We start from the raw sequence: 13,052 nt of genomic DNA on the forward strand, positions 1-13,052 counted from the left end.
ACCCTTCCAAAAGTAACAGTGGAAAAAAAGAAATGGCAGCGATTGCTGTCTCAAGGCACAGAGCAATGAGTGTGCTGTGTGTTCAGTTCAGACAGTGGATTTCAGACAGCCATAATAACTTTGATAGCTTTCTTGTGAATGACATAGGGATTAAAAATAAAATAAAAATAAAAATCTAGGAGCAGAGGTATTCCACTGAGCATTCTGTGCCAACCTGTAAATGAATCAAGGAAATCTCATCTGCTGGAAATTGACAGAGTTCGGTCATTTCGGTGGTGATGCACAGGTTTACACCAGATGATGGTAAACACTGTGGTTTTATCCTCTGGTTTGCTGTCCCCAGCTGTGCAGGTGCCTGCCCTTTGTGTAATGCCAGGTGATGCCCTCTGGAGGTCCCGTTCAGGCTGTGGCAGCAGCACCGTGACCTGCGCTGCAGCCAGCTGTGCCAGAACAGAGACGGGTGCCCGCTGCTCCTCCCAGTAAGGAATGAACAGAAATTAGTCCTGCTGCTAAACTCCATCCCTCTGTCAGTCACTTGCCTGCTCGGTTTGATCAATAGAAAATAATGGTAAAAAATGTTGACTCTCTAATAGGGATCTGTCTCCCTTCTTGAGAATGGGGTGGGATCATTAAAAAATCAATGAGAATGTTATTATTTGTTATTAAATCTGTAAAGGTTTGGAGTAATTCTTATGGAATTCTATTACAGTTTTATCAAGACACATTGATTTTATCTTATTAAGCTGTAGAGCACTTCTCCCAGAGGTCACTTACTTTGGCACATTGTTAAAGTGTATTGTTTCTCTTTCTGAGCTATATATATTGCAGACCTTATGACTGAATATCCCCTTTAACATGCCCATTTAATTAGGAGTAAAACTAAGACACGCAGGTTTACAGGGAAATGGGTTTGGCTGGCAGGTACCAAAAAGAAAATGCAGGAAATTCTCGTAGCTCTTGACTCATCCACATGGCTGTTTTCCTTAGGGTGCTGTAGCTCAGAAGTGCAGGAATTGTGCTGCCCTTTCTGGAGGCAGCGCGTAGAAACGCTGCTGAGTGTCAAGACTTTGTCATTAACTCAGAGGAACAGCCGCAGCAGGACAGTTTTGGTCCGGGCTTTCCTTAAAAGCCAGGGGGCCCAGGTTAGGCACCTGCCTCAGGGTAAATACCCAGGCAGAGAGGGTGTGAGCGCTCTGCTCTCCCAGGCTGGCTGCCGTCCTGCAGCTGCTTCCAGCGTGACCCTGGCAGGCTTTCATTTCCCGCTGCGAGAACAAGGCTGAGGGCAAGGCAGCCACACCGAGTACATGGAGATGACACACACAGGTAACAGAAAACTGCTTTCAGCCTGTTTCTGGAAGATCCCAATATTTATTTTTTTTATTTCTTTTTAGTAGACATAGAAAAGTATGTATTCTGACTGGGTCAGTAGTACACCCGGCTAACACAAGGAGACAGGCTGACCCCACTCCTAATCTTCTTTCTTGTTTGAAAACATCTGTTTACATGCTGTCTATTTTTATCCCATACTGGATGGGTCGCTATGCTAATTTGATGAAGTCATATGTTTTTCCTCTGACTCCATTTCAGTGTGTGGGGTGCCAGATTGAGTCAGTTTACCCACCTATTTCAGAGAGATAAATTGTTGGCTGTGGTATGAGGAACTTTTTTTTTTCCTCTTTCAATGGAATATGTATTTGCTGTAACTCCTAACTGCAAAATCAAAAGAAACAGAGATGGTTTAGTACCTGTAATGCTTGATGTTTCTGTTTCCACCCTCTTCTGCAATGCTAGTGCAAACTGCAAAGCTAAGTGAAGGGACAAAACGTAAATTCTGAGATTTGCCTCTTCGGTGGATTTGCTCTTTTTAGGATGCCAGATAACTTAATCCGGGCATCTCAGTGTGCAACCCGTGTAGTGATCTTCTTTGTACGGGTTTCAGATTGTCATAGCCTGAATGCTTCAACAACCATCGTCATACAATTCAGAACTGTCTTGTAACCTGAACTTGAAATCTGGTTGCAGTTCTGGAAGGTTGCATTCAAAATTTGGGAAAATAAGTTATGCTGTGAAGACTGGAGACTGTAGTACAGCGTTACTTGAACAGGAATATATTCATTTTGAGTTAACATCCCTGCTGTAGTGCAGGACTGAAGTTGACTACAAGGGGTTATACCTCTGTCTGAAAGACAGCATCTTCACTTGTGTTTTCCCCCTTGCAAAATGCTGTAGCGCTGGTGTTTTAATACTTATTGAGAGTGAAGAATGGCCTCGTGTGAGCACCATCCCATTTTTTTTCCTCATTTCCTGCTATGGTCATGGACTTCCCTACTATACGCGTCGAGGCACTATTATCTTGCATTGCATGGAACATTACACAGCGATTTCAGCTGCAAGGAGCCTGTACCCTGGCTGTGGGGTGGACCAACAGTTGTCTGCTTTTCTGGTACCTCTAATGCAAAGGCGATAAGCCTTTTCCATGCTATGTGCCAAAACCACTTGTCTGCATCACACACGTACTGCTCTTCCTTCTGAATGTACTAGAGAATGTAACTTCTGTTGGCTACAAAAGGAAAAAGAGATGTTGTGTATGGATGTGTGCACACGCACTGCTTGATCTGTCCCCGTGTAAATATTTTCTTTGCCAAACAGGCAAGCAAAACCAAAAGTATATTGGTATAATAAGTAAATAAATAAAAATAAATTTAAAAAGGGGGCTCGAAGCACGATTTCGCTCGGATGCCAGGCAGCCGGGAGCCTGAGGCACGCTGTGCTGGTTAGCTTGGCTGGAGCCTCCGGAGCGCGGGCGCTGCTGTCCGGGAGCAGGCAGCGGTGCCTCTGCACGCCCTGCGTGCGCTCAGGGGAGCTCTGCTCGCTGCAGTACAAAGGCCAGATTTCCGGCATCGTGCTGGTGCTTAGGATATCTGCCTATTGATTTGCAAGCATTTGCATGCACAAGGATTCCTGCAGGCTCCAAGGAGTTATCTCGACTTTGAAAGAGAATGATAGAAGAGTGCTTAAATACAGCAGCGCAGCAGCAGTGCCCCAGGTAATTAGTGGTGTGCTGTTCCTTTTAGTCGAAATTACCGTTGCTTATTGGGAAAGCGAATGTTTATCTTGGAGTTTTTTATTGTGAGGAAAAATCTGTTAAAATCAGCGTGATCTTTGAAAAGTAGTGTCTGGACTGTTAAAGAATATTGGGCATGGTTTGAAACTATAGAATGTGAAAACTTGAAAGAGGATATGCCTTCACCATGGCAGCTCAAATGAGTTACCAGTATTTAATGATCCGTATAACGTTATAGTACAGTTCTACTCTTTTTTTTTTTCCCCCTCCTGGCTTGTAAGCCTTTGGATATTCATTAAAGAAAATATATGTAGAGAAAAAAGAAAAAGATATACAGAGGGAGAAAAGAAGATAAGCACTTGTATGGACCTATAGGTGTGTGTATTCTTATCTATATTGTATCTATATTTATATTTTTATGAAAAAATATCAAAGCAAAATACTTTTTTTTTTCCTGGCAAGTTATTGAGGTGCTAAACAGAGAGAATATACGTAAGATTCACGTGACAATTATGAACTAGTTGATGCTTCACAGCTATACAACATTTTCTTTCAGAGAATACAGAGCACTAAGCGCTTAAAAAACAAAACAAAACAACCCCTCAGGGGTTCTGTTCCTCTCTACGTTGCTTCAGTAATGACCTGACTCTTAGGGCTAAGCAAGGAAACCTCCCCCCACCCCACCCCAACCGATTCGGGATGTCGAAGTGCCTGGTAAATGCCGACGCTTCACAGTCACCTCTTAGAAGTTTCACGCTCTAAGTTTATATCTTTGGAGAGGAAATTAAGAACAAGAAAAATACCTAACTCAAAAACAGCAAGTTGTACAGATAATGGCCAATTGAGTGAGATGAAGCTGCGTTCTCAGGGGGTCTGGAGAGGTTAATTATAAAATTACAGTTGTATTGAGCTCAGTCAAGTATCAGCTGCACCATATCATTTATCTTCATTTCTTATCTGTATGTGTCTAATCCTTGCTTTTTGCTTATAATTTTATTTTAAATATTAATCTCTTCTATATATATTTTATCTAGTTTTATAACTCTCAGTAGCAGAGTAATTTCCTTACAAGGTGCAGTCGATGAGATAAAATGTGCAAGTGATTTCCTTTCTCTCCGTGGCCATCTCATGTGGATAGAGCTGCGAAAGCATGCTGGATGTCGAAGGAGGTGTGAACAGAGGCTTTGTTTCTCTGGGTGCAGTACTTGCGGTGATGCAAGACCTAGCTTGAGGTTTGTCTGTCTCCTTCTCCAGGGTTTGATGCCTACTTCACCTCCCGCACCCTGGAGAACAACCGAAGGAACGTGTGGTTTGCTGAGTACTGGGAGGAGAACTTCAACTGCAAGTTAACGATCAGCGGGTCAAAGAAGGAGGACACCGACCGTAAATGCACAGGTAATTTCGGTCATTTCACCCTCCTTGTGCTGCGGTGTGTGGGCTGCGCTGGCACGGCCAGTGCAAGGAAGTTCAGCTGCAGACACACTGAAAAAATAGATTGAATGTTTGTAGGTTATAGAGAAAATAGAACGGCAGCGTCAGCCATGCAGGGTAAGAGTAGGTGGAGAGAGACAAAATTTCATTCTTCCTTCCTCCTTCTTCTGGCTTCCTATCTAGCAGGAAAAAATATTTTCCGTGGGACCCAGAAGGACTTTTGTTTGAGTGCAGGGTGGTTTGAGGGGGTGTTGATTTATTTTAGATGGAGAATATTTCCACAGCTTGTGCCTTGTCGTGTGTCTGCAGATCTCAAAGTGGCCACCAACTATGTCAAAGCACCTTCTGCTCATGGGTCAGAGGAATGGTGTGCCTTTGGTTCCAACTTCTGGGGGGGAAATGCACCTGTAGGAATGTATTATTAGCACAGGATGAAATACTTTCATTTTAAGTAGCATAAAATTGTTGATCAGATTTTTGTTCTCAATGTTACTGGAAAAAATGGGGATTAAATAGTTTTTTCAGCCACAGCTCAGTAACAGAGATGATGCACTGTCTGCATTTGTGACTCAAGTTCGCCCCTTTTTGTAGCATCTTGTTTGACCTCAGTTATTTTTTGTTGGCTGCCAGATTTACTTTTTTTTTTTTTTTTTTCCTTTTAAGGTTTTACACGCCATTTGAAATATATTTTCCAGGGTTTTCTGTTTCTGATCCCATGCAGGTTTAGGAATTTATTTCTGTGGTTGCAAAGCTGTCCGGGTACCAGCACGAGTGATTTCATAACGTGCTTCAGTTCTGATCAGGACAATGTGTTACACTGATGGGGGATGCTGAGTTTGGATAACTGTTTTCAGCTATACCCTGGAAGAATTCTAGGAAGTGTTCCCTGCTATCTGCAGATGCTGCAGAGTCAACCAGTTATCTGGAGAAAACAGGGATGCACTCAGCAGCGCCCCAGTTGTGTTAAATGGCACCAGTCCCAGACCCCTGAGGAATGCCACTCGTCACTGGTCTCCACTTGACCACAACTCCGAGCACCACCATCCAGCCAATTCCTCACCCCCTGGGTGGCCCATCCCTCAAATCCATGTCTCCCCAGTTTAGGGACAAGGATACCGTGCAGGACAGCGTCAGCTGCTTTGCACAACTCCACGTAGATGATGTTGGTTGCTCTTCCCGTATCCACCCACACTGTATTGAATAATTGCGTTGAATTTTGATCAAAGAAAACTAGTTCATAGGAGGATACGTTTTACTTTGATTGAAAACTTTCCATATTTCGTATCATCTGCTTCTGGTTTCAATTCATGGATGGGAGTAGGAGTGTTGCGCATAGAAGCAGTGCGGTTACCACTGGGAATACATTGCCTTTAAATTTAGCATGTGGAATCTCCCTTTGAAGGCTGGAATTTGACTAAAAATCACTAAAAGATCTTCAGGATGATCTCTCAAAGTTTATATTGCCCTTATTGTTTCTGCTATTATTTTTCTTACAAAAGAAGGTGAGTGACAGCTTGTGCTTTCTGATGTGAACATAAAATGGTGTTCTGCCTTCCCTCGGCTTAGATTTAGCAGAAACGTTTATTTTCAATGGGTAACTTAGCCTATTGTGCTGAAATACCACATTATTGCTGGATATTGTGCCAGTGACATGCTCTGACCTGACATCTTCCTTCCCTCTTCTACAAACCGAAGTAAATCATGCATCAGAAAAAGCATTAGCTTTGAATTATATTGCTAGTAGGAGAATCTTAATGTCCCACTGATGTGATAATATTATGAATGATCATCATTATTTTAAAATTTGATTGGTAATTTGTAATGCAGCGAGGTACTAGGCTACAGGCCATCGCTTTCTGACAGCACTTGTGCTGCTGAGCACTGGTGGGAGGCGCGGGAGGCTCCTGCTCCTCATCCAAGCCCTCGCGTATGGCAGGGAGCAGCTGATGGGGACGCACTTGGATGATGAAGAAAAGCCTCTCCAAGAGCATGTCCTGTGGGCAGCTTACCTTTTAACGTTGCAACTTTCTGAAGTATTTCTACAACCAGGACTTCTAAGTTAAAGTTATTTGTATTTATTTAAGCATAAAAAAATTGCTCTGTTTGTAATGGATAGACGTAGGATGAGAACATGAAAACATATTTAGCACGCTGTACCTTATTTCTAGACAAGATTAAATACAACATATTATTGTAGCTAACACTGTTTCTAGAAAGTGACTGACTTTGACGTGGTTCAGGGCATGATCCAGAGCTGCGAAGTCGTGCTGATGCCAAGGACGCCTGTATTGTCGTGTGGGTTTATTTCTGTTGGGATGCAGGCCAGTTCAAAGCAGCGTGGATGTGTACAACAAACAGCCAAGCCGATCGCTTTTCCCCAAGGAAGAGGGGGATCGATGCTGTGTGAGACAAATCGTGCAGCTTTAGCCAGGTGCTGCCGTCTGTGGTTGCCCAGGCCCTGGAGTAGCTGCCTCTGCCCTTGAGGGGCTCTGTGATTTGCTTTTAAGGACACTTCATCAAACTATACGGGAAGTCTAATGCAATCACTTGAAACAGCACAGTAGTGCCAGGTACTGTTTTTAGACAGTTTGCTGTTTTGCTTCTTGCTGCTCCAATAATACTAGGGGCGTGAAAATGGGTTTTTGTGTATGTGTTGTCATGACCCAGCTTGTGTGTAAGTTGCAAAGTGGTTATCAAAATCAAATATGCAGTGCAGAATATTTCGTGCCATGGCCCCGTGCCCCTCTGCAGCCGCGCTGTGCCTGCAGGGGGCCAGGCAGCGAGCAGGGCGCTCCCTTCTGCAGTACCAGCATCTGCACGGGTGGGTATGGAGAATTTCCTGCTCCAGAGGAAGCACCTGTGCCCACGTATACGCAAAAGAAATGCAAATACTTGGAATACCCAGAGGCATCAGCTAGAGACCCTGCATTTTTAATGAACCACCTCCTTGGCGTATAATGCTAACAGAAAAGGAAATTGCAACACTTGACTGTTTTCACTTATTAAACATAGCTTTTAATTCAGATGGCTTTACACTCAAGGAGACTTAATGAAGTGATATAGGGGTGATGTCACCTTGGATGTCATCTATCAGGATGCAGATTGCTCAGAGAGCTTTTCTAATTATCTGGAAGGTGTAATCAGTCTGAAGGCACAGCCCAGATGATGGCTCAAACAATGACTTACTCTAAAGAAAATGCTGGGAGAAAGCTCCCTGCGAGCCGAAGTGACAGAAATTTAGCAAAGGGGTTTGTAAAAGAGAGACTGTAGTTCTTTCGAATTTGGGTTGGAACAGGAAAACGTGCCTCAGAGGGACCCAGCTCTACCTGCCCGTGCAGCACAGGCGCTGCAGGCGTTTGGACAGGAGCTGTCCCAGGACCGCTGTGGGCTCTCCGTGCATCCTGCGCCGAGCATCCTGCACCTCAGGTGTGAGAGCCTTGGGTGAGCAAATCCATGCACTGTGCCACACGGGGCGCGGACACCTACGTCCACCCATCCCAGGACGTCTCTGGGGCTGGGGGGAACACCCAGATAGCTTTGGCAAACCATTCAGGTAGCTGTGATTCTGTTTGAACTGGTATCAGTAGCTGGGATTTGTTAATTATTATTATTATTTATTTTGTTGTTGTTGAGGTTAAGGAAGCTTATGGCAATATTCTGTCTCTTTTTTCACCACCAGTCAAGATGGCTTGTACTATGAAGCCATATGTTTGGGAAAGAAAAATAAGGAGAAACAAAGGATATGGCAAATGGCTAAGGATATCAGAACATTATTTATAATTTGATTACAGTAAGTGATCTGGGGCATTAATAGATCGGCAATGTGCAATTTACTGTGGAAAGAAAAATAGTTTTCAAAATGCCATCAAAATTCCCCATCTCAGGAAAAAATAAATTCTCTGAAATGTTTCAAGCAACTTAATGGCATATGGCCAATATCTAAAACATTTTTTAAACAAACGCCAGGAGCCGTGGTGTGCGTGATTCACTTTTTATGAGATCAGCTTTGTGATATTCCTTAGGATGAACATCTCTTGGACTTCGGGATGGCAAAAGACCTGCACGGTTTGGCGTGCCGTATAAATTGTGTCAGGGAGAGGGGCAAAATTGAGACTGATTTCCACTGGTGCTGTGGAGGGTTGAGAGAGCAGAAGGTGCTTCTCAAGGTTTGGAATGGAAGCGTTATAGAAATGGGTATTTGCTGTCTCTGGGACGCAAGGGTGAAAGCGGAGCCCCGTCAGAAAGCTGCCCGGTGCTTGGAGGGGGCAGCAGGGCTCTTCTCAGCACCACCTTCCCATCAGCGATATGGCTGCTGGAGAGAAATGGCTATCCCTGTGCCTGGGTCCTACATCAAATACCAGCAGCTCCTCAGGCAGGTTTGGGAGGGTCCAAACTAACTGCAACACATTTTTCTGTCCAAGAATCTATGGTTTTAAAAAAACCCTTCTGCCTCTTGAGGGTGGGCTTGACGTAAGCCTGCCTTGAAATGCACCTCCAAGGGTGCACGGGGCTGAGCAGTTCAGTAAGTTCAGCTATCAGTCAACTTCCTGCGCATCAAGATTTTGGTTTTTCTGGTAGCTGTGCTTCATAAAGGTGGGAGGAACTTTATCTCTCTTTGTAAAGCCATGATGGACAAAATGACATACTTGTAAGTGCTGTGGTTGAGTGACCAAGACTAGAGGTCCAGGCTCTGTTGCTCTTCCTCCTGCTATTTTCTTTTTATAGAACAATTTAAAACTATATAAATGTATTTTTTTTCCAAATATTGGCCAGTGATGGTAGATTCTTTTCTTCCTGTCCAGGTCCTTTTATGAATGCTCATCGTTTATAAGAAATCCTGCCTAGGCAGTAGTCCTGGACTGTACTCTAGTTCTAAGCAGCAGTTCGTCAAGGCACTGACATGCTTTAAGTATTTCTGAAAGGCTGGTGGCTGTGAGTCCTCTATTCAGATCACAAAACAATTGCTCAGAGGCCAAATTCTCCCCTCAGGTACCTTTCCCAGTTGCCATAGGACACAGCAGGATTTACACGGCTGTGTCTCAGAGTGGATTTTGTCCCAGGATTTTGTGGTGTGTGATTGATGATGTAGGCAAGAGCAAGAAAGCTTTTGGTTAGCACTTGTTAGAGACATGACTCTGCATTTTCTCCTCCCAGCTCCAAGGTATGAAATGTGTGTTAATGCACCCGTGTGCGAGGTATATCATATTTCAGTGCAGAAACTGTAAAGAGTAAAATTTATTTTCTTTTGCTTGTCCTGCTAGCTATGAATAAGGTTAAAGGGCAGACCAGGATGGAAAATTTATCTTCTCAATTACATCCTGTGTTCTGATGCTGGTAAATAAGTGCTCTAGGTAGTTATTTTTCTGCTTTGCTAGTATGGCCTGCTCTTCCTTTCTCAGGATGCCTGCATAATATTTCCTTGCTACTGAGTGCCTGATTTGTATTTTTGCAACGTTTCCATTGACAACTTCTGCTGTCTTTTCTTATTTTCTTTCTAATGCCGATTGTCTTTCATGTTATACATGATATTTGTTTTAGGGTCCCTCTTAAACTGCAGTGTTTAAGGGGAGGAGGGGGAGAAATCCAAAACATCTCATAAATGAAACTATGTTCTCCAGTAAACTGCTTCTTATCAAGTCCAGCTCATCTTTGGGTCACTGCTTTGAGTTCTCCGGGCCAATACTGTAGCTCGGAGATAGTGAGACGTACGTGAGGTTGCATGGTCAGGGAAAGTTTGACTTCAATTTGAAACCATGGGTTTCAGTTCCTTGTTCTCGTAACAGGCTGCATAGCATCTTATTTTGTAAATACTTCAACAGTCTTCGGTGTGTCTAAACTTATCAACACTAACACCCATGAGAAAGAAAAATCTTATTTTTTTAATCTTATTTACACACGTCATGCACTAGTGTGTAAGTTGACTGGCTGTTTGCAACTATTTCTAAACAAAATGTTTTTCCATACGGTATTAGATTGTCTAAGTATGCATTAAAGCTTAATTACCTATAAACTTTGAATTCAAAAAGTTAATCTCATTTAGCATCATAGTACCTCAAAATATGTATAGCTGAAATTCCTAAAAGAATCCTTCAGCGCTTGATTCAACCAACGTTAAACCAACCTTGAAGAGTTTATTCTTGGGTAAACCAGTTTCATTGTTTTCTAAACTCTATTAGATTTCTGAAATATATTTCTTAGAAATGCTTATATTTCTGCGGTTTCAAGATGATTTGACAGCAAAGCCCTGTGATTCAATGACTCTACCCTTGCTGTTTACATATATTCGTTTATTTGCAAACTGTATTTTTACCCAGGTGCTTAAATATAAAGATAACTCCAATTTCAGCCTTCTAATATTTAAGCAGTGCTTTTTCTATACATTTACTTGATCCCTGATTTCACTGGCAATTATTGCTGCATGGAGATTTCTTCATTTGCACATTAGCAAGTTAAAGCTGTGAAGTGTTTGTAATTTACATCACTGTTGGCTAGCCCCGTGCTGATTTTTTATGACTGTAGTACTTCAGCACTGAGTATAAATGACACCTACTGCAGATGTTTTAATAAGAATGCTGAATGCACAGAAACATCTTGAGTAAGAAAGGTCAGTTTTCTAATCTAAAATCTATTCTCTTAGATACACATACACACCTGAGAACAGAACGGTTACAGCGGGCTGAATCAGTGTAATTGAGAAAAAGTCATGATCTGACAGATGGAAGTGGATGTAGCTTCACAAAACTCATCGCATGAAGTCTGTCTGCAGGCTGCTGCAGACTAGGGCTTGGCAGGGGAGCAGGCCTCCTAGCCTGGCCTCTGGGGCCCCAGCGACCCCAGCAGTAGCCCCCACTGCTGCTGAGGTTTTGCCTGCTTTCAAGCCCCAGCCAGTTCTAAGATTTTTATGATATTGAGGGATAAGCATCGTTTCAAACACACAAAATTAAAGATTTCACTAGTCCCTACGTCATGAATCAGTATTATGCGCCTTATAACGTGATGATGTTATTTCTGCTGTTGGGATAGCCACGTTTCAGGTGGTGCTGCTGTGCTGTGCTCTTTTTGGGTTTTGCTTATGAGTGAAGTCCAGTTACAGCACAGGACGTTTCTGTTGTTGTTATCCTAGTAAGGAATGCATTGTAAGGCACTGAGGGAGCCTGGTTTCCTAGTTCTGATTAGTGAGTATTAGCTGTGTAGGCATAGTTAAAGCTGGCTACATTTGCTTTTGGTGGGTTTTGGTGACATAGAGTCATTAAGTACAGTTGTATCTCTCTTTGTATATCTCATTTGTTGGCAATGTCTGACAGCAGGTCAAGCGTGTACCAACTCAACAGAACCTCCACGCGTTCCAGTTATAAAAGTCATCCCTGCTTGTTATCGGCACAGAGTAACTGGTCTGATTTCCACGTGTTACCTCTCCCTGTCACAGCTGCACGAGGCAGCAGAGCTGTGCGGACCTGGAACGTTACAGAGGAGGAGCTGGAGACGTGGCAATAAGGCACAAACGGGGTGCACCAGCACAAGGGAGGTTGCTCTCTTGTCCGGGGCTGTGCTGCTGCCCGGACCCTCCCTTCTGCCAGCTCACCATCGCCTGCAGATGTTTAGGCTGACGTTTTCTCCTATCACAGCAAGACGTTGTTCAGTTACAAGTAGAAACTTGAAAGTTCATCTGCTTTCCCCAACAAACTCCATGAGGATTGAATTGATGGTGTTGAGATAAAGGCTTTTGTCTATAATGAGATCTTCTGAATTAGGATGGGCTGGATAGATGGCTGTAACTACATAGCAGGATTATTGGATCTTGTATTTCTTTGTAAAAAGACAATACATGGATTATATTGCAAAGAGTCCTGATTGTCATACTCCTCATGTTTAAATTACAATATTTACTCTAGCATATTGTTAGCTTTTCTCCAGCTCTAGTATTCAGCTACTTTCAAATAAAGATCTTATTTGGAGAAGCCTCAAGATTTTACAGCTCCTGTGTGTACAACAGCGCCTGTGCCACGTGCGAGTATCAGAGGGGTAATAGCTCTGGTCCTGTTCTGGAGAGCCCTGGCTGTACGTACTTGTCTGTTAAGACGGATCTGCTTGCTGTGTGCTGTTGTGCCTGTTTCTGGAGAGGCACAAGCGCAGCAGCAGCAGCTGCACAGGCTGAGCGCTCTGCACCGAAGCTTCAGCGCCATTAGGGAACAGCACGTACGGGCACGTACAGCTACGGCCTGGGCCTCCAGGTGCTGCAGCACGGCCGTCCCTTCGCTCGCAGGCCTCAGGTTCCCAAGGCTGCTAAATGTGCTGTCGTGTGAAGAGCGCGCGTTTTTCTGCCAGCACTGAGCCAGCTGCTGAATTCTGAGCTTACAAGTAATGGCTGCTCGCTAAGCACCGCGAGCTTTCTGCAACCTTTAACTTCCATCTCTTGTTAATGATGACTATCACCAGGTTCTCAGCAGTATTATTATGTAAGTTCCTTTGAGAAGGTGTTTAATCCTCCAGAAACCGAGCCGATGCCTGCATTCATCTGATATAAGCACTGAAGAATTGGGATTTTGATGTCTGTTCT

At 43.5% G+C, this 13,052-nt stretch overlaps 1 protein-coding gene across 16 annotated transcripts in view; it reads left to right on the plus strand.

Moving 5' to 3' along the window:
- GRM7 (glutamate metabotropic receptor 7) overlaps window positions 1-13,052 on the plus strand; it is a 270,139-nt gene that overhangs the window by 165,049 nt on the left and 92,038 nt on the right. For all 16 annotated transcript variants that reach the window (XR_014571461.1, XR_014571462.1, XR_014571463.1 and 13 more), the window contains exon 5: window positions 4,319-4,459. Coding sequence is in view for 13 of the 16 variants with exons in the window: in XM_083795477.1 (XP_083651603.1) it covers window positions 4,319-4,459 (141 nt within the window). In the remaining 3 variants the exon portion in view is untranslated. The remainder of the gene's footprint in view (window positions 1-4,318; window positions 4,460-13,052) is intronic.

The sequence above is a fragment of the Anser anser genome (assembly GCF_964211835.1).
Source record: "Anser anser genome assembly, chromosome: 12".
In the NCBI taxonomy this organism is placed as follows: domain Eukaryota; kingdom Metazoa; phylum Chordata; class Aves; order Anseriformes; family Anatidae; genus Anser; species Anser anser.